This window comes from Theobroma cacao, chromosome 4, assembly GCF_053813885.1.
Source record: "Theobroma cacao isolate CCN51 chromosome 4, ASM5381388v1, whole genome shotgun sequence".
In the NCBI taxonomy this organism is placed as follows: Eukaryota; Viridiplantae; Streptophyta; class Magnoliopsida; order Malvales; family Malvaceae; genus Theobroma; species Theobroma cacao.
Genome location: NC_142642.1, coordinates 30,147,268 through 30,168,688, shown reverse-complemented (window position 1 = coordinate 30,168,688; position 21,421 = coordinate 30,147,268). Strand labels below are relative to the sequence as shown.

The 21,421-nt window shown below is 33.3% G+C and overlaps 2 protein-coding genes across 2 annotated transcripts; both read right to left on the bottom strand.

Annotated features, from left to right (window-relative positions):
- Nucleotides 1-1,909: 1,909 nt before the first annotated feature.
- Nucleotides 1,910-3,520, bottom strand: LBD40 (LOB domain-containing protein 40). The gene is made up of 2 exons (XM_018120356.2): nt 3,028-3,520; nt 1,910-2,848 (listed from the first exon to the last, which is right to left on the bottom strand). The coding sequence occupies exons 1-2, from the start codon at nt 3,215-3,217 to the stop codon at nt 2,145-2,147; spliced, it is 894 nt and encodes a 297-aa protein (XP_017975845.2). The 5' UTR covers nt 3,218-3,520; the 3' UTR covers nt 1,910-2,144.
- Nucleotides 3,521-18,663: 15,143 nt separating this feature from the next.
- Nucleotides 18,664-20,176, bottom strand: LOC18602058 (ankyrin repeat-containing protein BDA1-like). The gene is made up of 4 exons (XM_088805767.1): nt 19,873-20,176; nt 19,571-19,776; nt 18,920-19,330; nt 18,664-18,678 (listed from the first exon to the last, which is right to left on the bottom strand). The coding sequence occupies exons 1-4, from the start codon at nt 20,174-20,176 to the stop codon at nt 18,664-18,666; spliced, it is 936 nt and encodes a 311-aa protein (XP_088661893.1).
- Between the last annotated feature and the right edge of the window lie 1,245 nt (nt 20,177-21,421).

The window sequence follows — 21,421 nt, the reverse complement described above, 5'->3', positions numbered from 1 at the left end:
AAGAACATGTCCATTATGGGAAAAATGGCTTATGGGAAGAGCATAGTAAAGAACGGCTTATTGGATGCTATGGGAAGAGCACGTAATTAGATAATGTGCATAAGTTTTAGGTAGTGGAGTAGTGACACTTAACAATATGCCACGTGTACTCTTAAGAACGAAAGGATAAAGTATGTATACTTCAAGAAAATGTTAAGAGAAAATCCTCTTAACTACCTTCATATATGAGCCACCAAATCAAACTTTCTAAAATATCTCAAACATAAAAATAACTCATGAACCTTGTTACTCTTTCTAAGTTACTTTCACTTCTCCGTGTGACATAATTGTTCTATGCTTGTTCTTATTCTGTAAGATAATACTTAAAGAAATAATAGGTAACCAAAATTAGGCATCTACAACTTTCCATCAGTCCCAACAGTGGTAACACCATTCCATGCCTCGAAGAAAGCTTTACCGCTCCCTAGTGTTGTCACAGCCCTATGCTTTGCACCATCTTGACCAGATTTTCCATGTCTCGTAACATGCACTAAATAAATGGCAACAGGTTACCCTCTCCACATTAAACAGTTCACACAACAAAAAGGTATTATGGAACATACCTCTTTTAGCCAGCTCATTTTTAACAGCAAACTTATCATGCATCAGTTGCCAAACAAACATCTCCACTCTCAATGGAGCCAGATTTACCTACACATACTTTCATATGTTTTCAATGGTATCGTTGGGCACGAGAACATACTTACAAAATGACTTGGGCGTCTATATCCCGCTGCACTCCCTTTTCCAAACAACATCATCTTCAATTTCTTTACTTAGTTGGAAGTCTTGGATCGTGTCACCCAATATAAAAATATTTTTAATATTTGTAAAAATATAATTAACTTGATCGAGATTTTTAGATGTAGACTGAGTCCAACCTGACCTATAAACACCCCAAAAAATAAACAAATATTCACGTTCAAGTTTAACTTTATAATGATTGAGCCTCATCGAATCAAACTTGAACAGTTGAATTATTTTTTAAAGCTAGTTGAAGGTTAAGTTTGAACCTTGATTTTGAATACTTGGATGTCTACTGACTCAACTCAGTTACACCCTTACTTGTACTATGGCTATCATTTTATTGAAGAAGTATTGGTTTTGTTTGTTGAAGTGATGATAAATCTCATATTGATTAGGTTTTGGTATGCAAGCAAGGAAGGAGCACAGGAACTATGAGAAGAGAAGTTTAACTTGCCAGGTATGTGAAGACGAAGGTCGAGGATTCAGCCATTATGCTCGGATCATGCTTTATTAAAATCTGTGTTTTATTAAAATTGTTGGAATCATGATCATATATTTGGATTATTCATCCCACAAGACCGTTAAGAATGCCAATAGTGGGACGGCATGAACTCAAAATATCTATATTACAAATCTTGTCAATAGGATGTGAAACCTACACAAATTACATAGAGAAGAAACAATAAAAACGAAGAATGGAAGAAATTGATGTCTGTCTCTGTCTGTTTTGTACTAAGCTTCTTCAGCGTCAATGCAAGCATGTGACAACAGAATTAAAACCGCGTCACATGGCTTCGCATACTGACAAACCCCTCTAAACCTCAATCGAAGGAAGCACAAAGTAAGGGCTGCTCAACGCACAAATCCAAGAGTATAGCACTCCAGCTGGCCACATTCACCATCTTAGCCATTCATAGCTTCCAGAGTTTAGTCCAATCATCATGCCACTTATTACTTAATTCATTTTCATAATACAATCCCATTAAAAGTAGCATACATCGAAGCTCTCTACAGCCCATGCTCCATTCCTAAAGACATACATGCATTGCCTCTTATCTTAAAACATATGATGATTGCTACAATTATATTCTATACAATACTAATATGTTGTGCAAAATTAAAATTATTGTGATTCCCTCCATAAATTTACCACTTCTATTCATGTAAACCCCATTTGTACATCTCTTCCTTTTTGTTTTTATAAAGGGAGAAAAAAGAGAGAGAGAAAACCCAAAAAGAACTTACAAAAAAAGAAAAGAAAAAGAAAAGCCCACAACTCTTCTATGCAAAAAATAAACAAAAGCCGAAACGGAACCGCCAAAACTGGACCAAACTATCCTTTTGCATATCAAAGCCTTTTAAGCCGGATATTCGAGCCCCAGCTCTACCTTACACGTCTGGCTATCCTCGCACGTGCCATATGCTTCTAATCTCCTTTTCTTCACGGGCACCACCACGTGACACGCACGTGACATCACCGGCACAAACCCTAGCGTTAGTTCTAGCCCAACATCGCCGCTTCCCTCCGGCGTCCTTTCCTCCGAAACCTTACACCGGAACTCCGGCTCCGCCGGAAACAGGCGTGACGCCACCGCTGTTTCCACCGAGATCATGCTCTCCGTTTCTTTACTATCCCCGTCCATAACGGCCAACTCGGACTGGTGACTCAGCGACGACTCGTGACTCGTCGACCGGTTTCCCTCGTCGGCGTAACACTGCGCCTCGGCTTCGGGGTTGCGATTCTCCTCCTCCACCACCGGCTTACTCACCTTCGGCTTGACAGTTCGCTTGACTCGGCACCGAGTCTTAACTCGGTGAAGGTCGTTGGACGCGGCGGAGTTCTCATCTTTAGAAACATGCCGAATGTCGTATGCTTTTAGCGGCGGTCCTTGACCATTCGCGGCGGCTTCTGAAGCAATCGGCGTGATTGGAGCACCTTTAAGCACAGCTTCCACGGCGGCTTGACAAAGCTGCCAGCTTCCGGACCACAACAACCCGACCGATCCATATATCGGGTTCACTATCCGCCCACAAGCCTCGTATAATAATGAGCGAAAAATCGCTGAAAATTAAAAAAAAAAACGTCAATCCAAACACCACAAAGTTCGCAGTCTATATATGTACATATATATAATATATATTATATTAAGTTAATAATGTAAAGTTGTAAAGAAAAAATAATTACGCCCGGTTATGCAACTCAAATGTCACGGTAAATAAAAAGCATTTTAGGGTACTGACCAGGGCGGAGATGCTCGGGGCCGGCGTTGATGAGGTTCATGAGGCCGGCACGGCCGTAGAACTTGGCGAGGAAAACGGTGGCGTTTGCTTGGGATTCAGGGCTTTTGATCCATTGTAAACAGGGTCTAATGCTACAATTTTCACTGCATCCTTTACGGAGGACCCGACATCCATTACAGCTCATTCGCATTTTGAAATGTTTGAGAAGAAAGAAAAAGCAGAGGAAAGTGAAAGAGAACAAAGGAAGAGTTCCCTGAGTTTTTCGAAAGAACAGAAAGGAAATGGAAGAGCGAAGGAAGAGAGTGGGGAATTTGGGAGATTAAAGAAAAGAGGTAAGTGAGAGTATTTAAGGGAAGCAAAATAATTAAAAAAACTAAAATGAAATAAATTTAAAAAATTAAAAGAAAAAAAAAAAAGGGGAAGAAATTTGGGGGTGGCCGCTGGGTTTTCAGGTACAGGGGGACGCAGTTGTTTTTATTTCCAAAACACTGGTTTCCACATTCAAGGAGTTGGGGCTCCTGGGGGCTTTAAAAAATTTTAATAAAATAATAATAGTATTAATTAAAATACCCAAGAAAATAGTACTATGTTTTAAACGGTTCCATTTTACACCATTCTCAGCTTACGCGCGTGTATTTTACTCCCAATTAAGGAATCCAATTTGGGATCCCCATTGGAGGCGTACTTTCGGTACTGTCCCCTCCTGCGTAGGACAACCCAAAAATTTACGGAACGTAACTCCCTCTCGGGGAAATCGATGCAAAATTGATTTTACCAAATTATGCCTAATCATTTCTTCAAATTACAACCCTGAAACACTGAACGGCCAAAAAGGAGGGGTAGAGTGGTGAGATAGGAAAATAAAGACAGGTGGTGAAAAGGTTAAGGATGCCATGCAAATGGGTCCAAACATTGAGAAAAGAAGAGATCAGCGCGTGGCAGCTACGTTCAGGTGTCAGAGTGCGGTCGAATCGCCACATAAGAAGTAGGAGGGACTGAAGTGGGGGCCACCGGAAACTCCAGGGTTATTATAATTTAAAAAAAAAAAACAGAACTAAAATAAAAAAGGCTCCTGGTTTTCGGGAAGTTCGTGTTGGTTCAAAAACCGCTTTGAAAGGGGTAGGCAAAAACCGGTAACCGGTTTCCGGATTTAAAGGATGGGACTGTGGGCGCACTAGAAAACCCATCAGCCAACGGTTTTGAAGGGTCTTTTTCTTTTTTCTTTTTAAATTTTACTCTCGTACTTATCCCCTAAGACAGTGGATTAAAGAAAATAAATTTTTATATTAGATTACCACGGTTTATTTTCCATTTACTTTTTTAGGCACCTCGATTTATATATTCTATTTTGATAGAGATATTATCAATTATTTCTATACTAAATTAATTATATATGATATATCAATGGTAGAGTTTCTAAACTATATAAATAAATTTATAAAAAAATTAATAAATTAACATACTCACTTAAACGGGTATGTGTCAATTAAATAAACCCATTTATAAAAATTAAACACTGAATTTATGAGATAATAATTGAGAAAGTTATTGCTTGGAATTTGTACTTGTCATCAAAGACAAGTACATTTCACCTTTTTCACTACCCCTTTTGCTGGGAGGGATCTATTCAAGCTGCATTGACAAGATGGTCTTCACCCCAAAATAATTGCATTTCTTTATGGGGAAAATAACGTGAAAATGGTAGTTCCCTCGTAAAATCTTTGGCAACATAACATTTCTTTCCATTGGATTTGAGGTGATATTTAAATAAAAAAATTGATTAATTTCTTTTTTTTTGAATTGAATGAAAATAGAATGTTATATAGAGAAATAAAAATAAGAAAATGATATTCAAATTTTACTCTTTGCATCAAAAAATCATATATTATTATCCTCTATTTCAAATGTTCAAATGTTAAGATTTTAAAATAATCTTACTCAATATGAGACAATTAATTGAACATTTTATTAATGCAAAAGGAGAAAAAAAAGTACAGAAATTATAACATGGCATGGTTTCTCATTTTAATAATTAAAAAGTGATTGCAATTTTAAATGAGGAGGCGGCTGCGAAGAATTTGGAAGACAATGACTACATCTCATCACATGTAATTTAACGTTTCCTTTTCTTTCTTTCTTTTTTTCACTAGAAATGCCCAACTTGACTTCTAAATTATTTTATTTTTATTTGGCTCAAATCTTAATAATAAGTTGTTCATAGCAATTAGTAATAAATAAATTCAGTAGAAATTTCTACTTTTGGCATCATCGTTAAGGCTCAACTTGCTATATTTTTTTATTAAATTTTTATATTTTATATATTTTATTATGACCAAGGTGCAGAATCTATTGTGAAGAAACTGCTTTTTTGTTAAATATATAAAGTATAATAATTTAAAAATGGTGTTCCTCTTTACAGTTTTGTTTTTGCCTTTCGCTAGAATTTTGTTGGTTCCTTGAACCAGCATGTCCAGGTGACAAAAAATCGGTGTTATTTGGATTATTTGGTTGAATCCATGAGAGGACCGACATGGATCGTGGGTGTAGTTATTGTTAAAAGAATCAATATTACTAAATATTTTAAAAGATTTTTTTTTCTGGATAAAATATTTTTAATTGTATATGTATATATATATATATATATATATCTTATTTTCATATATATTTAATTTTGAAATACTCAAAATATTTCAAAATTTAATTATTGAAATATCCTTTTTAAATATATTAATAATTAGAGTGTTATTACATGAATGGAAAAAGAAAAAAATACACTAAATTGTGTTTCAAAAAAGAAGTGAAAATCATGTGTTAAAAAAATAGAACAATTTTTTTTTCAAATAATTTCATCAACTGAGTTAGTATCACTAGATTCTCTATATCAAATTCAGTAATTGGCATTATATATTAATTAATTTTAAAATCTTTTATCTATGAATTGTGTTATTTATATCGATTGAAATTACTTGACTTTCCCAATACTTCAATGATAAAAATTGTAAATAATTTGAACTTTAAAAGCAACTTTCTAATATGTTCCCAGTCAAACCCTGATTGGACAATTTTCATTATCATTATCACATATGGCATTTCTCTTTCACATATTTGTATTAAATGTTTTGCAATGTTACTACGTGAGAACATATATGAAGACAAAAAATTTGTCAACCCTATGAATTAAACGTGTCAAAGCTTGTTATTGGTGTTTTTTTCTTACCAAGTGCCAAAACATGCAAATGCTACTATAATCCAAACAAATTTGACACAAATCCTATTTAATTAAATCAATAAATTTTCAACACAATTAAAATTTTGGTTTGGGTTCCTTGATATATATAAATCATTTCAGTCAAAATTAGATAAATTATTTTAATTGAAACTAAATTAAAAATTGATATAATATACAAAAAAGTCTCTAAACTACTTAAAAAAATTCAAGTAAGCTGTTATGCTTTAATTACGTTCAATTAAGTTATTGTATTTTTATTTTGAGACAAACAAATTCATATACTTTTTTATTTTCGATCAAATAAACTCTTATAACTAATAATTAACTTAATTAAAATATCATTTATTATTTTATATCGTGACGTTAATTTAACATGATAAAATATTATAATTGATTCTGATTTGACATATTGATATGTTATAATTGATAATGACATGACATGTTAATTTAACATGATAACATGATCATGTAATATTTTTTAACTTTCACATCAATATCATGTCAGTATTTTATTAATGTAAAATGATAAATTATATTTTTATTAACAGTAATTAGTCAATTATTAATTATAAAAATTTATTTGATTAAAAATAAAATTATAAAAATTTAATTAAATGTAATAACAAATTAAAGACTTATTTAAATATTTTTAAATAATTTAAATATTGAAAATTTGAAGTGAGCAGAGTGGACTAAGGGGCAGGGGGGGGGGGGGGGGGGGGGGGGTGGCGCGAATTATGATTCCTGCCAGAGGAGGAGGACAAGTGGATGGGAATAAGCAGAAAAGTGGTGATGGCTCCATGCAAGACAGTCCAAAGTTCATGCACGATGACGAGAAATGCGAAAGCAGCGCGTGGCAGCCACGTTTTCATTTTCTGTCAGAAGGGAATCCACTTGCCTAATTATATAATAATTATAAAATTTATTAACAACACACACAGTGCATCTTTATTGTTTAAACAGTCAGGAGCTCCAGGTTTTTAGGAAACAAAACCTGTTTTTCAAAGTAGTAAAAATTGAAAAGAAAAGAAAAGAAAAAAAAAACTGCTGTTTGACAAAACCAGTGGGCAGGTTTCCTGGTTTTTGTGTTGGGGACAACCTTTGCTCCATTCTCTCTCCATCAATATTTAAAAATTGCCTGAAATTAATTATTTTTTTATTTACACCCCAATATTTGACATATTAATAAAAAATAATTAATAAACTCATCCATCCCCGCTGCTCACAACCACCCAAGCCTTACTTGTCCCGCTTCCATCACGGATGCTAACTAAATCTTTAGTTTCGCTCTCACTTTCATGAATATTTTTTAATAATTATAATTCGTCTTGACTTGCCCTATCAGTAATATAAAAGAATTAATACTTCATTTAAATATGTACTTAATTAAAATTAAAATTTGCAAATTTATGTCAACCTTTTGTAGACATGGCACTTAAATGGATAATTAACTGATTATTTATAATCATATTAAACTTAAGTGGGGTAATTTAGGCAAAGACCTGAATCATCAATTATAATATTGTATATAGATTCACAACTCCTCCCGAGTCAGAATTTGAATTCATCAAGATAATAATATACAGGCACATGATTTTACAACATTGGTCAAAAAGATACAATGAACAAAAGGAAGCCCTTAATTTTTCTTTAAAATACCGAATTCTCTATCTGCCTTTGAATTTTTGAGACATTGCAATAGCAGTCGGTACGTAGAAGGAGAAAACACAGGTTGCTGATAAAGACAAGTGTTAGGTCTTCATTGCTTCATATTTAGAGGGAAAAAAAAAGGTGAGAAATCAGGTAAGATTCATTAATCCAATCAAGTCAGACATTTGCATAAAGAATGGAATGTTTAGACGTCAAAATGTGAAAATTAGTCAGTTTCATTGGTAGACAACTAGATATCAACAACCCAGATTGTGAAGTACTGTAATCCCATAATAAATTAACATTTACCATGCCTAAAACTAGCATGCAGGGCCTAGCCATTTTGTTCATTAATTGCTGTTTCACAAAAAGTCAAAATTAATTGCTTCCCCAAACTGCTACTTTTACCGATTTATTGGAGTATTTTTTTTCCTCATTTATTGGTTGCATTACACCATTGAAGGTAATTCTCTCTCTCTCTTATCCACTTAGCCTAATTTGGTTTTGGTATATATTTAAGAATTAATTAATTAATTAATTAAACTAATATAATGCATGTGTCATAAATATAAACTTGTTTATTATTTTCAAATTTATGAGTTTATGAACTCTCTAGTATTTCGATAGTAACTTCAAAATACTTTATATAAAGGAAAGTAATAATTTAACATTCATATAATGGGGGGTCAATATTGAATCTTAACTAGTTCTTACTTTTTATGTAATTTCGACATTCAACCTTATAATTTATATAACAAAACTAAATCCAAACCCACTGTTTCAAATTTATATTTCCAAATTTAACAATTAGGAATGGATGGTGCATGATCACCAGGTTAAGAATCATAAAAGCATTTGCAAACTCAATTTTAACTCAAGCATGTAGGAGACTACCTAAGGAAACTCCTACTGACAATAGGATGGTGCATGATCACTCCCATTGCAAACCTGCTTTAATTAATACAATTACTTATAATAGTAAAATAAATTAATAATTTTAATAGATATGCTAGCTGTTTTGCCTTATATCGTTATCTTATTAATTTTATTTTATGATATAACTAAACATGGGCGGCCACAAAAAATTTGGACTAATTAACCACTATCATCGCACGCATACCTAAAGTTCTTGTGTGCATTACTTATTAAAATTGACTTCACGCATTGCTATAAACAAAGAACTAATATCTAAACATTGACTGACACATCCATAGTTAATTAGCAGTCCTTAATTGGTTTAGCTAGTCGCCCTTTCCTATGCCTATCAATCATCAATCCTTTGCCATTTGCATATAATATTTTATTAATGTTCCTTTTATATTATCAACTTGTTAAATGTATTATATTAAAATAACATTTCTTCTTTTGTATTATTGATATTTTAATCTTTGGATTTGCCTAGGTACAGCCCCCCCTCCCCCCAAGGATTATTCTTGAGCTAATCAAGGTACTAAATTGGGAGATTAATGGCCCCACTCTTGGTTAGTTTGAGAATCTAGTGAGCTCCTCTTCCCTCTTGGCCTGTAATCCAATTCGGTCCCCTTTGTCCTTGGAATTAAAAAAAAAAATTAACTTTCATGTTTTTGTGGAGCATCATTGCAGTTAAGAGATTATTATAATCTCAAATGTTGGAGCAAGTTTTAATATGTAAAAGGGTATATACCAGGTTTTTTACTCCTTTTCTTTAACATTAGTGCAAGACTCATTTTTCATGTCTTATTAGAGGCACTCTACATAAATAATGGGCACATAAAAGGGCATCAACAAGATACTTCTTGCACATGGTATCAAATTTCTCAATAGAGTTATGTTAGCTGATAGATATAATCCTGCTAATCTGTGACCTTAGCCCTTAATATGTCAGAAGCTTTGTCACCTCAGCCTCACCCAACCTAACCCTATTTTATGCAATGAACTCTGCACCCCTCCTTTTCTGTCCCATTGCAGCGGCAATGTATGACTTGAGCTCTGGTGACCCACAGGCCAAGGCGCACACAGTCCTAAAAGTGGGAGATATTTAAAATCTTAGACCGAAATGAAAGGACAGATGGAAGAGAAGGAGAAAAGCAAGGAAGATATGTGCCATCCATGCACGCAAAGAGGGTCCAAAAATCGCATGTGAAGGTTGAAGTGAAAGGGGCTTTGGCCACTATGTCTGATCAGGATTGTCAAAGTGGTGTCCGATGGGCACACGTTGTCAGAGATTATTGGCTGTACTTTAGGTTTCGGTTTCTTCCAGATTCTAAGGGGAAAAGTCTTTGTTTACAAATATGGTTTCTGGGTTTTTGGTTGGGACCATGGGCGCATCCTTAAATCTACTCTAGTACTTTTGTCTTATCATTAATATTTGCTAGTAAACAAATAAGGGAGTGATCAATACATTCAAAAACATAATTTGATTAGCTCCATCCATTCTCTCAACTGTTTAGTCATTTGCTTTGTTCTCTTTCAGATAATAATAATTATTTCATATATATATATATATGAAAAGATTATTAATTATAATTTTAGTTTCTATTTACGTATGTGATCTCGTAAAAAAGATCATTCAAATTTCTTTTCAATGGCTTTAGCTGAGAATTTGGAGACAAATTGGACAAGAATGACAACACTAGTGATGATACCGTGGTGTGTCCGAAAAGCTGATGCAGAATGTGGTGGAAGCGCGTGGCATCCACTTTTTGGTGTCAGAGTGGACCGAAATTGACATGTGGACATCATGCAGCTCCATGTTTTTAGGAGAGTTCCCATTACTATTTGCATAATACTACCCTTAGATGGAAAAAACCAGTGGCTGGTTTTGGCTTTGGGCTTTTTGTGGGTCACACATTGACCTCCGAATTTAGAAAATGTTTTGGAAACCAAACCGATTCAACAATTATTGTACACGTAATATTCAACTAAGCATGTAAAAATATGAGTTTATGATAAATGGTATAAGAATTTATTTAATTTTTTGTTTTTATTAGACTCTTCATGAGATTTTAAAATCGAGTTAAGAAAAAAATTACGAATCTCATAACAATAAAAAATATAATTACTTTTAAATTTATAAGTACGAGATTTATTATTTAGGAGATATATATTTTGGATTAAAAGTACAAACTTGTAATATTAACGTTAGAGCCTTTGAATATGATCAACTCAATCGCTAAAATTGTTTGTGTCATTTAAATTATTTTTAAACTTGAATTTTATCATACTTTATTTTGGTGTTATTTAGTAAGATAGGTAAATAAGTGAATTTGAGGATCTAAATTTCAAATATTAATTTACACATAAAAAATAAATAAATCGTCTTATGCGCTCAAACTTTATCTCATTTGCTGGGAATATGTTATATATCCTATAAAATTTCAGAAAATTTGATATCTAAATACTAAGTTTGACTTATGTGGATGAATGGAGATGTAAATACCTTTTGCTTGCATGAGAGAGAAATACATAGGGTAAGTTTTACGTTGCCTTAGATATATGATATGATAAACTTCTTCGTTAAACAATTAACAAATTAAGATTAATAAATTTCCGGTGTAAATAATTTGTCCTTTAAGTTATTGTTAGAATTGGATTGAAGGAGCTTTGACGCAAGTTTATGAAGAGAATTTTCTTTCTTTGTATGATCTAGATAACCTCACATGTTTCCATCGTTCTCAACAAATCCATTAAAAACATAGACTTATTTTGTACCTAATCCCATTTTAATGGAACATGATTTATTACAATTATTCTTGTAAAAAGACTGCGTGAAATCGATACTTTAAGTTTTTTTTTAAAATAAAAAAAGAGAATTTAAATTTTATTCTTTAAATTAAAAATTATATATCAATTAATAAATCAAATATTTGGATGTAAACCAATATTTCAAGTTAATATATTTTCTTAGCTTGCAATCATTTCTAATTTCTCCTCCTATTTGTTTAATTCAGTTTTCCCTTTATTACCTCACTCATATATATAAGAATGCTTTATAATTAGAATCCTAAAAGTAAAAACGATGTGCCACCATTTACGTAATGGAATATTCTTTTTATATGACCGATTAGCAAAGTCAATTAAAAAATTGGTAACCCTTTTCTAATTGGATGCTTATAATCAAATTTGTTGCTGTGTTATCAATCACCAAAAGAATATTAATATTCTTTACTAATTAATCAAGGTGCTAATCAGACTTAATTCATAGCTAGGGCCAAAACTGTTGGAGAATTAACTAATAAACTTTGGGCGCCCCCGGTTTACATTTTTAGTTTTTACCGCAAATGCATAATAAGCCCATATTTCTGCTAAATAAAGGCTCTCATATTTCTATTTTGTTTCTAGGAAATGCATATAGTGTAAACTTTTTTACTCATTTACAAATAAGCTTACATTCTAAAGAGCCACGTATGCTCAAACCCAAGAGAAAATAAAGTTGATTCTGTCTTCGTCATCCAACAAATAATATATTTTTTTTCCAAAATAAGTAAAAAGTAAAAATAAAAAAACAAAAAGGCTTTTAAAGAGTTTCTGAGATATTAAGGACAAGTGGAAGAAGATGAGAGAAAATAGGAATATGTGTCGAACATTCATCCAAGTCCAAAATACGTGGCAAAAATTTCATATGTAGACCCCACTTGTAACATTTTTATATTCTCAAGCAAAGTGATTTAAAATATAAATAAAAAAACGTTCATTTATAGCTCCCGGTTTTTGGGAGAGACTTGTCCACTTTTGCAATTCTGGTTTTTAGTAAAACAGGCGACCGGTTTCTGGTATTTCTTTTAAGGGACAAAATTGAAAGACTATTTTATTCCCCAAATTAAAGAAGAAGAAGAAGAAGAAGAAGTAGTAGTGGGGTTTGTAAAATGCTAATGTTATAATAATGATGTTGATTAGATTGTAATCTAATCCATTCACACACACATACACACACAACTTGGATTTTGTTTAAGTGTTTCTTTCATGTGTGTCTTGGTTATTAATACCATGCAGCTACCCATCCAGTGCTTGTGGGACCATATCTGCCTAATTATTCTATTGGTTGGTGTGTGTTACTCACATAAAATAAATAAAATAATCCCTAATCTACATTTTAATTCCTATATTAAGTTCTAAATAATAATAACAAGAATAAATATTATTCAAATGTAAAGATGCAAACAAATTGATTTAGTTTGGATTCAAGATGTTTCGAAATGGAGTTTGGAACTTTTAGTTTCAAAATGTTTGGAGACAATTTTGTTTATTTTTAATCTTTTTAATGAAGCAGTCAAAAATGAGATGTCATGCCATATTAGTCAAAATTTAATCTAAAAAATGCATTAATAATTAAATTATCATTTTTCAGGTCTAATTTATTAGGGTGTATAGAGATAATTAATAACGATTAATTAAAAGAAATCATGTTTTGTGGTCTACTATATATCCTTAATAGATAATCAACGTCTTTAATTACCAGTGAAGTAAATTAAAGTGGCTTGTTGATGGGGTTAAAAGTGTAGGGTCAATGGGTCATATATTGAGCCTAATTCTACTAACAATTGGGACGACAAGGACTCCACTTTCTGCCTAACCTCCCCTGGTATTGCTAATGTTTATCTGGGAGATATTATTTTATTAGTTTGTGTCGATTATTACCAAATGATATTGTACAACAAGTTTATAATATATATATATATATAAAGAAAAACAACTGTTTCAAAGTTTACAATGTATTTGGTCCGTTGGAGATGTTTCCGAGCTTATCAGGGTTTCAAACTGCCAGATAGACCATTGTTTTAGCTATAAGTTTGGATCAAAAGTCAATTCTGGCAACATATATAGATTCTAGAAAAAGAAACTTGGCCCTGATTGTATTTCCTTTTAAGCAAAAATGAAAACGTGTTCTGCCTACCAAAGCCAATAGCCAATTATATTTATTTATATATTAATGAAAATATTTCAGGGAAGAGCTTTTTTGTGAGGAATGAGAGTGGTAACTAGAAGTGTCAATATAGGCTGGCTTGATTCAGTCCGACTTAAACTTTTATGGGTTGAGAAAATATGGGTTGAGCTGGGTCAGTTTATTTTTTATATAAACCATCAGAACCTTAATCCAAGCCACCATTTGCTAGCCCATGGGTCGGATTGGGTTAATTTATTTTTTTTAAATCATTTTTATAATTATACCTAACAAATTTTTTATCAATAAAATTGTTCTATAATTTAATTCATAAATTAAATAATAAAAACATATTACAAACAAATGAATTACACAAAATATAAATAAATAAATAAATTACACGAACAAAGTTTAAATCTTTAGCACAAACTACCATCCCATAAACATAAGTATATAATCAAATAATAAAAACTTCAAAACTCATTTATATCCTCTTCAATACTCATCTTCAAGCAAAATATTTAAATTTTGTTTAGACAGTAATGATGTTTCAAAGTTTGAATTATTATCAATTTATTATATAATATTCATTACTATAAAAGAAAAAGAGATAATAAGTTTTAATCTAAACTAAAATTATTAATTTGACAAGTAAAGATTAAAGACATTAAAATAATAAAATAAGTAATACCATTAATAACTAAATTATTAATTTTATATAATTAAATATATAAAATTATTAAATTAATTAAAATTATTAATTTATTTTTTTCTTCTGACCTACAAAGCTAACCTACTCCAATCCACCCTAACCCAAGATTCAGATGAGCTGGCCCATTTAGACCCTGATTTTAATGTAAACTTAAATTTTTAGATTCAACCCATCTCATATTTAATTAAAAATGAACCTACTCAATGGGCTAGACCCATTTTAACAGATCTAGTGGTAGCACATCAAACCTTATGGGCTGAGTTGAACAGCTCAGGTCCATAGTTGCTTCCCCGAACCCCAAAGAGGCCTTGATTTGTGCCCCTTGGATTGGACGGCCAACTTCTGTCTCACTTTTTCTCTACATTTCATCAAATATAGCATCTGAATTGTCATAGAAATTTACTTGTTTCCTTAAACATTCTACTCCAAATCACAGTTTTTCTGTGAAAAGAGATTGAAAGGAGACCTTAGCTTTTATAGACTCGTCTTCACATTCCCTGAAATTCCTGATCCTAACAGGGTTTTCACTTCTTACAACTCTTTCTTCAAAATTATGTCCTTGAAAATGGTGATCAAGCTGAACATATACACCCTTATCTGATCAAATCTCCTCCTCCTGTTTCTCTTTGCTAAGGTGGATCAAGTACTGCTATTTGCCTGCCAAACACCTCCAGGCGGACTCAATGAAGCTTGGAATGTGGCTTTTATAATTAGCACAGCAACTACCAGAAGACTGCTGCGGGTGTCACTTCACATACGTTTTTAACACTAAACACACAGCCATATAGAAGAAATGCATGTCGATTGATAAATGACAACTCCACCTGTCGCTGCTACCAAACTTTTTTCTTATAAAGCAAAATGTGTGTTCTTACATTGCTCAGAAGGAGTGTTAATTTAATAATAATACATGAGCACAATTATAAGCAAAAGAAAATGTAGAGAAGATTTTATGTAAGAGGAATTGAATTTATGCATGTGACAACTGATCTATCAAGGGAGTTTCATCCATATCAAGGGAGCCAGCTGACAATGACTTGCTGAAAATAGAAAAAGGATTAGGCTACTTCATATAGCAATTAAAAGAGTAATTAAGAGAGCATTAATGAAATCCAGAACGGTTTCACAGCTCCTTTCTATCCGGTGAACATAGTGAGATGAGAAGGCTTAGAATAAAGATAAATTGATAGGTTAGTGTGAGGGCTTAGGCTAATTACTGCAATCAATTAAAAAAGAAGAGAGAGGCTGCACAGCACCTCACCTCGACGTACTTACAAGTAAAAATCTGCTGCAGCAGCGTTTTCCATGCACTGACAAACAAACTACTAAAGGGTGATTGTCTTCTTCAGTTTTATTGGCAACAATCTTGAAAGCTAGACATTCTCAGATTCTCACACGGGGTCTTTTAAATTTAACCCTACCAAGGCAGACATGAAGCATAAAGTTCTGAGTATTGGTTCGCTTTGAATTTTGCTTTTTGACTGATGTCCCATCTCCTAAACTTTTCGTTTTGGACCAAGATGGTGTTAAATATGCGTTCATGTGTTCCAAAAAGAAATATATACATATATATATATATATATATATATATATTACGAATGAAAAGAATACAGTTCAAATTTTAATGCAACTTTTATCATTAATTTTAAATTTTTATATACTATTTATTTATTGAGCTTTGTTAAACAGTGCTCTAAAGTATTTTTTAAATATTATTTTATTAAATAATTTCATTTATCCAATGCATTAGAATTCACAATATTAATTATTAGTTATCTTATTTGATACAAGATAAAAAATATTATCATAAATAGTATATTAACTATGTAAAAGGTTCTTTAAGAGCCTCTGCTTTCTTTTTTTTTAGTTTGGAATTACATCCTGTTGACATCCTTAGGAGAAAAGTGTGGAGAATGTCCTTTTTCGTATAGTTTATTTGGTTTTATAGAAACGAAATGATCTTTCGAGATATCTTGGGATGCCCGTAAAGTGCCGGATATCATCAAAATCAGAGTTGCATGGTGAGTCAAGGATAATTTGGATATTCTTGATTTTGTGAGATTCCCGCACCTTGCTGTTACTCCAACCAAAAAAGAAAAGGTTAAGATCAAAGTTACATTGGAAGGAACCACCAAATGGGTGGTTAAAATCTAACACTGATGGAGCTGCCAGAGTCCTCTTGGCATTGGAGGAGTGCTTCGGGATAACAAAGGTATAGTGAAGATTTATTTTCGAAAGCAGGGGGTTGTGGAGATGCTAATCTTGCGGAAATGTTAACCATTCGTGAGGCTTTAGCTCTCTTTGTGGTGGCTGCTTGGTGTCAGGCCTATGGTTTAATCATTGAGACGAATTCTATAAACGTTGTTACTTGGGTCTCAAAACCACTCTCCTCTCCTTGGCTCCTTAGGTATCTGGTGCTAAAAATCAAGGCTCTGCTGGGAAAGATCCCTTAGATGGCAGATTATCCATACCCCAAGATTTGGGAGTGATTTGGCGGATAACCTTGCCCAAATGGGGTGGAAAGAGTCAATGACCTGCTGCAAGTTTTGCCTTAATTGTCATGTTTTGGTTTCTTTGCGTTTGTTTTTTCTCCTGGGTTATGGCTGCCTTTCCTATGGTTATGCAGAACGTTGATTGTGTGTTGCGTGGGGTGTTTATGGGGTTGTGGAAGTCTCCTAGCCGCTGGTGGGTTGGCCCTTGGGATCTCTTTGGGAGGGGTGGTTGGCAAGTGGTTTATGGGATCCTCTTGTCCGGGAGCGAATTCAGGTGTTCCGAAACGTAAGCGAGAGAAGGAAACAGGCATGCTGATTGTGTTTCCTAGTCTTACTAATTTTACGTTTTAATGTCAGCGATGCGAAACAGGTGTAGGTTTAGAGGGGTTAACTGTAAATGAAAAGGTGAAATTTTTGTGTTGAAAGGCAGGTTGCTGACTGGTGTTTTTGTTTACCAGTATGTGAACAGAGGGTTAATTACTGTTTTCTCTCCAGTCTTGAACTCTCCTTTGAATGTACATGGATACCCTCTCTTTTATAAATGAATTTTAATTTTCAAAATAATAAAAAAAACAACTTTAAGAGCACTTGTCTTTATTTAAATACTAATATCTGGTGGAATTCATCTTTGATTGGCCAAGACAGATTAAGAAAAACAGAGCATCTAAAAAACGTGTCTCTTTTACATTCTTTATTGGAGAATTTCTAAAGCTAGGCTAAAAGAAAAATTATAAAATCAGCATTTATTCCTTGTAATTTACTTTCACTTTTGCATTTATATGTACTTAACTATATAGAAGCCAACATAATTATTGTAGGATATTTTGGATTTTCTGTACCTACAGTGCACTTGTTGTTTCTTTCTATTTTTCTCGATGCCATAATAACATTCATGGATTGCTTGCAATAAATAAACAAAGGCATCACAACATAGTGCAAGTAATTGATCATTGCATCTGCATGTTGTTTTTACCCAAATAAATATATATTGAGAAGAGCTCTTGCTTTCTTTTCCCCTTTCTACATAAAATTACGAGTTTGTCTAGCTAGCATTGTAGAGGCTTGTTTCTACACAAAAGACGTTCACACTATGTTTGGTAGGAGACAAAAAGGAACCAAGGAAATGAATTGAATGAAAAATTATTTTCTTAGGAGGAAAATCGAAGGGAGAAAGGAAATGGATGAATTTGTACTTTTCTCTTCCTTCTTACCAAAAATAATGTTGTAGGTGGAACTATAATGTGTGAACAGCTGAATAAGAGTTGATTAATTAGTCAATCACAAAATAAAAAATAAAAAAAAATCAACCCCACATTTGTATTTTTTTTGTTAGGATAATAATTAATAAATTAATGCAATAGAAGCAAACCAATCAGAGAATACAAGAAAAAGAAAGAAGTTATTAGAAATAGAGAAAGGGAATTGAAGCCAAACCATTTCTTCATTAGTATAGAAATAACAAATACAAAAATAGACATTAGTTAATGCATCTTTTAACATTCTTTGCAGAAAGCTAAGTCACCAAGTAAATTAATTTTCACTATATATCTATCAATTTACAGATTTTTAATCTTCCTCCAACTACTTAACGGACCAACATTTAGTTCATTAATCGATGTATCATCTTCGTACTCTAACGATGTCTTTTTTCAAATAAAAAAAAACAATTATTTGGCCTCACATCTGACCCCTTTCATTCTAATAGGCACTATCACACATAGCACCAAGAGAAATATGTTAAAGGAGAAAAAAATGAAAGTACATAGAGGGGTTGGGGAAATGTAATATGTTGAAGTTAGAAGACAAGAATATAATAAAAACAAGGGTATTTGAAGGAGAGTGGTGATAGCACCAGCAATAATTGAGAGGAGGCCAAGTGTTAAGACTGTTGTCAAAAGAAAAGCGATAGTATTTGGAATAAAGAAAAGAAGAAAAGACGTTGAACTCACACTTGATTTCCCCAGCAGATGGGCAGGGCCGGCGCCCATGGAACCATTATTTCCACCACTGCCACGCTGCCCCAACCCACCGGGTGGACTAAGAGTAGCTTGGTAAGTAGCTGTTAGAATCAAAACTGATATCACGAGCAAAGCATTGCTCCGCTCAACTGAGATATCAAAAATTTCACGAAAAGCTTCACCTAATAATTTTTCATGAAATGTCAGCTTCGACCTTAACTTATCTTGTAACGATGGAGCTGGAGGGATTGAGGAAGCATTTAAGCCTATGACACGGCGTAGAATCTCTATACACTCTTTATTGTCAACTTGGCTTTGTTCTTGTGAGATATCCATTGTCGTTAAGCCACTCTGATTAATGGCGTTTTTATCAACTTTACATTCTAATAAGAGTTTCATCATCTGTTTAAAAGAAATAAAAAAAAACCACATTAATATTGAAAAATAAAATACAATGGAAAAAGAACAATTATAATCTTTTATTATAATTACTTTTCTAATTTATTTGTCTGTGTTTAAATTTTTCGATGAAAAAAAAACTCAATTTTGACCTTTATTTATAAAATATAATCATATGAATTTAAAATGTGAAACAAAGATAATGAATTGGGACAAAAAAAAAAAAAGTGAGAGCATGCATGCCTGGGGTTGATTATTCAATGCGGCCAAGTGCAACGCTGTGTTTCCATCGTTGTTCTTCCTGTTTAGGACTTCTATTCCCAAAACTTTGCTATTGTCACGAAAGGTCCTGAAAGGCCACTGTGCAGTCTTTGCTAGGACTTCAAGAGCGTCGAATCTATTGCTTTGCACTGCAATGTGAAGAGCAGTTTCATTTCGAGTTGTGGTATCTTCAATACATTCAGGGCAAACGATCAGCAATTGAGCCAAAAGAGGAAGGTTTCCATGTTTTGCTGCTTAGTGCAAAGGAGTGTAGCCCTCCTTGCCCTTGACACAAGCAAGATCTTTATCACTTGCTAGGAGAAGATCTACCATCTCTTTTTGTTCATATGCCAAGGCAAGGTGAATGGGGCTCAAACCGTCTTGGTTCAGCTTCCTGGCAAATGATGGCTTTAAGTTCATCATCTCCATGACAAATTCGACGTGCCCGGCTTTTGCAGCCAGGTGTAGTGAAGTGTCAACAAAAGGAATCTGATCAATAAGCTCAAAAACATGGGCATTCTCCTGAATTGATGCATACAGTGCATCAATGCTTCCCGAATGAGCAGCCCCCCTCAATCTTTCGTTCATGGCAAGAGGGCAAAAAAATTATAACAAACAAGAAGTAAATAATTGAAAGGGTTTTGGGCTAATTGAAGCAGTGAAATTGTGAAGAGAGCAAGGGATTGATGAAGGAAATTAGAGAATTGTTTCACTTATATAAGAATTACAATCTGTTTTGATGCTTGACTGCAGTGACGATGTCAAGAGTAGGCGGTTCTTCATGGTTGACGAAGTTCCCAGTCCTACCTGGAAATGTTCCAGCGAGTAACTAAGTAAAGTCTAAACCTGGTCATATATATATAACCTTTAAATATGACTATATATATAACCTTTAAATATGACGACCAAACCAGTTTTATACAAGGGAGAGATCCTACCTCCTGAGTTGTATTCGCCCTTTTTCTCTCTTTATTTTGTGAATGAGAAACTTTGACATTTTGATTATGGCTAAAAATCTCTAGGCAGCAGAAACTACAGTTTAATAGCAATGGCACAGCTCATCCATGCACGGAACGTAGGCAACAGGATGCATGGACTAATTCAAAGTCTGAAAGTCAAAACCAATAGATCAAGTGGGCTGTAATTGAGAGGAAGCTATAGGCCGCCCTTGCAACTGAACTTTTCGCAAAAGGCTTGCATTTGTTTTTATCGGAGGAAATTGATGCTTGAGTGTAATTAATCAAAGTATGACTAATTCAGCAGGCATGATCGCCTTCTAGAGGAGATTGTTATGTGTCTAACAATTGGCCTTAATAGTAAAGGCCATTTAACTCCATGAAATTTAATGGCTTAACATTCCACCTGAAAAGATTTTAGAAAACTTTAGAAGTAAATTAATTTCTTTATTCTCATAAATATTCTCACGTCATGCATTTAAAATAAAATTAAAAAAAAATGAATCCAACACTGGCTACCAAATGATTGACTCTCTCTTTTAATAAAGTCTTTGAGAAGAATTATGTGCCAGGACATATTTGTACATTTCAAAGAGGAGCATATAAAAAGAAATGGCTGAGTTTTTTCAATTACTAAAGCTTTGGAAGAAAGAGTGATTGGCAGGCAATCCTTGTTGTACCCCCTGGATATTCTTAGCCACTTTAATTGATTCCCTTATTGACATCACATATATATACACCATGATTGCCTCTTCCATGGCCAATAATTGCCTTTAGCCAATGGCATCAGCTCAGCCCTTACCGGCTACTGCCTGCCATGGTTTCTTCAAGCAAAGAAAGAAAGAAACAGAAACAACTAGTGCTCCTGTGTATTCTC

Bases quoted from the DNA above. Each gene is read 5' to 3' on its own strand.
- LBD40 (XM_018120356.2), bottom strand. From the start codon at position 3,217: ATGCGAATGAGCTGTAATGGATGTCGGGTCCTCCGTAAAGGATGCAGT. The intron at 2,849-3,027 runs GTCAGTACCCTA...TTTAATTTTCAG, and splicing joins CCCCGAGCATCTCCGCCCTG to CGATTTTTCGCTCATTATTA.
- LOC18602058 (XM_088805767.1), bottom strand. From the start codon at position 20,176: ATGAACGAAAGATTGAGGGGGGCTGCTCATTCGGGAAGCATTGATGCA. The intron at 19,777-19,872 runs GCAAGGAGGGCT...AATGTATTGAAG, and splicing joins AGATCTTGCTTGTGTCAAGG to ATACCACAACTCGAAATGAA. The intron at 19,331-19,570 runs GCATGCATGCTC...TCTTTTAAACAG, and splicing joins CATTGAATAATCAACCCCAG to ATGATGAAACTCTTATTAGA.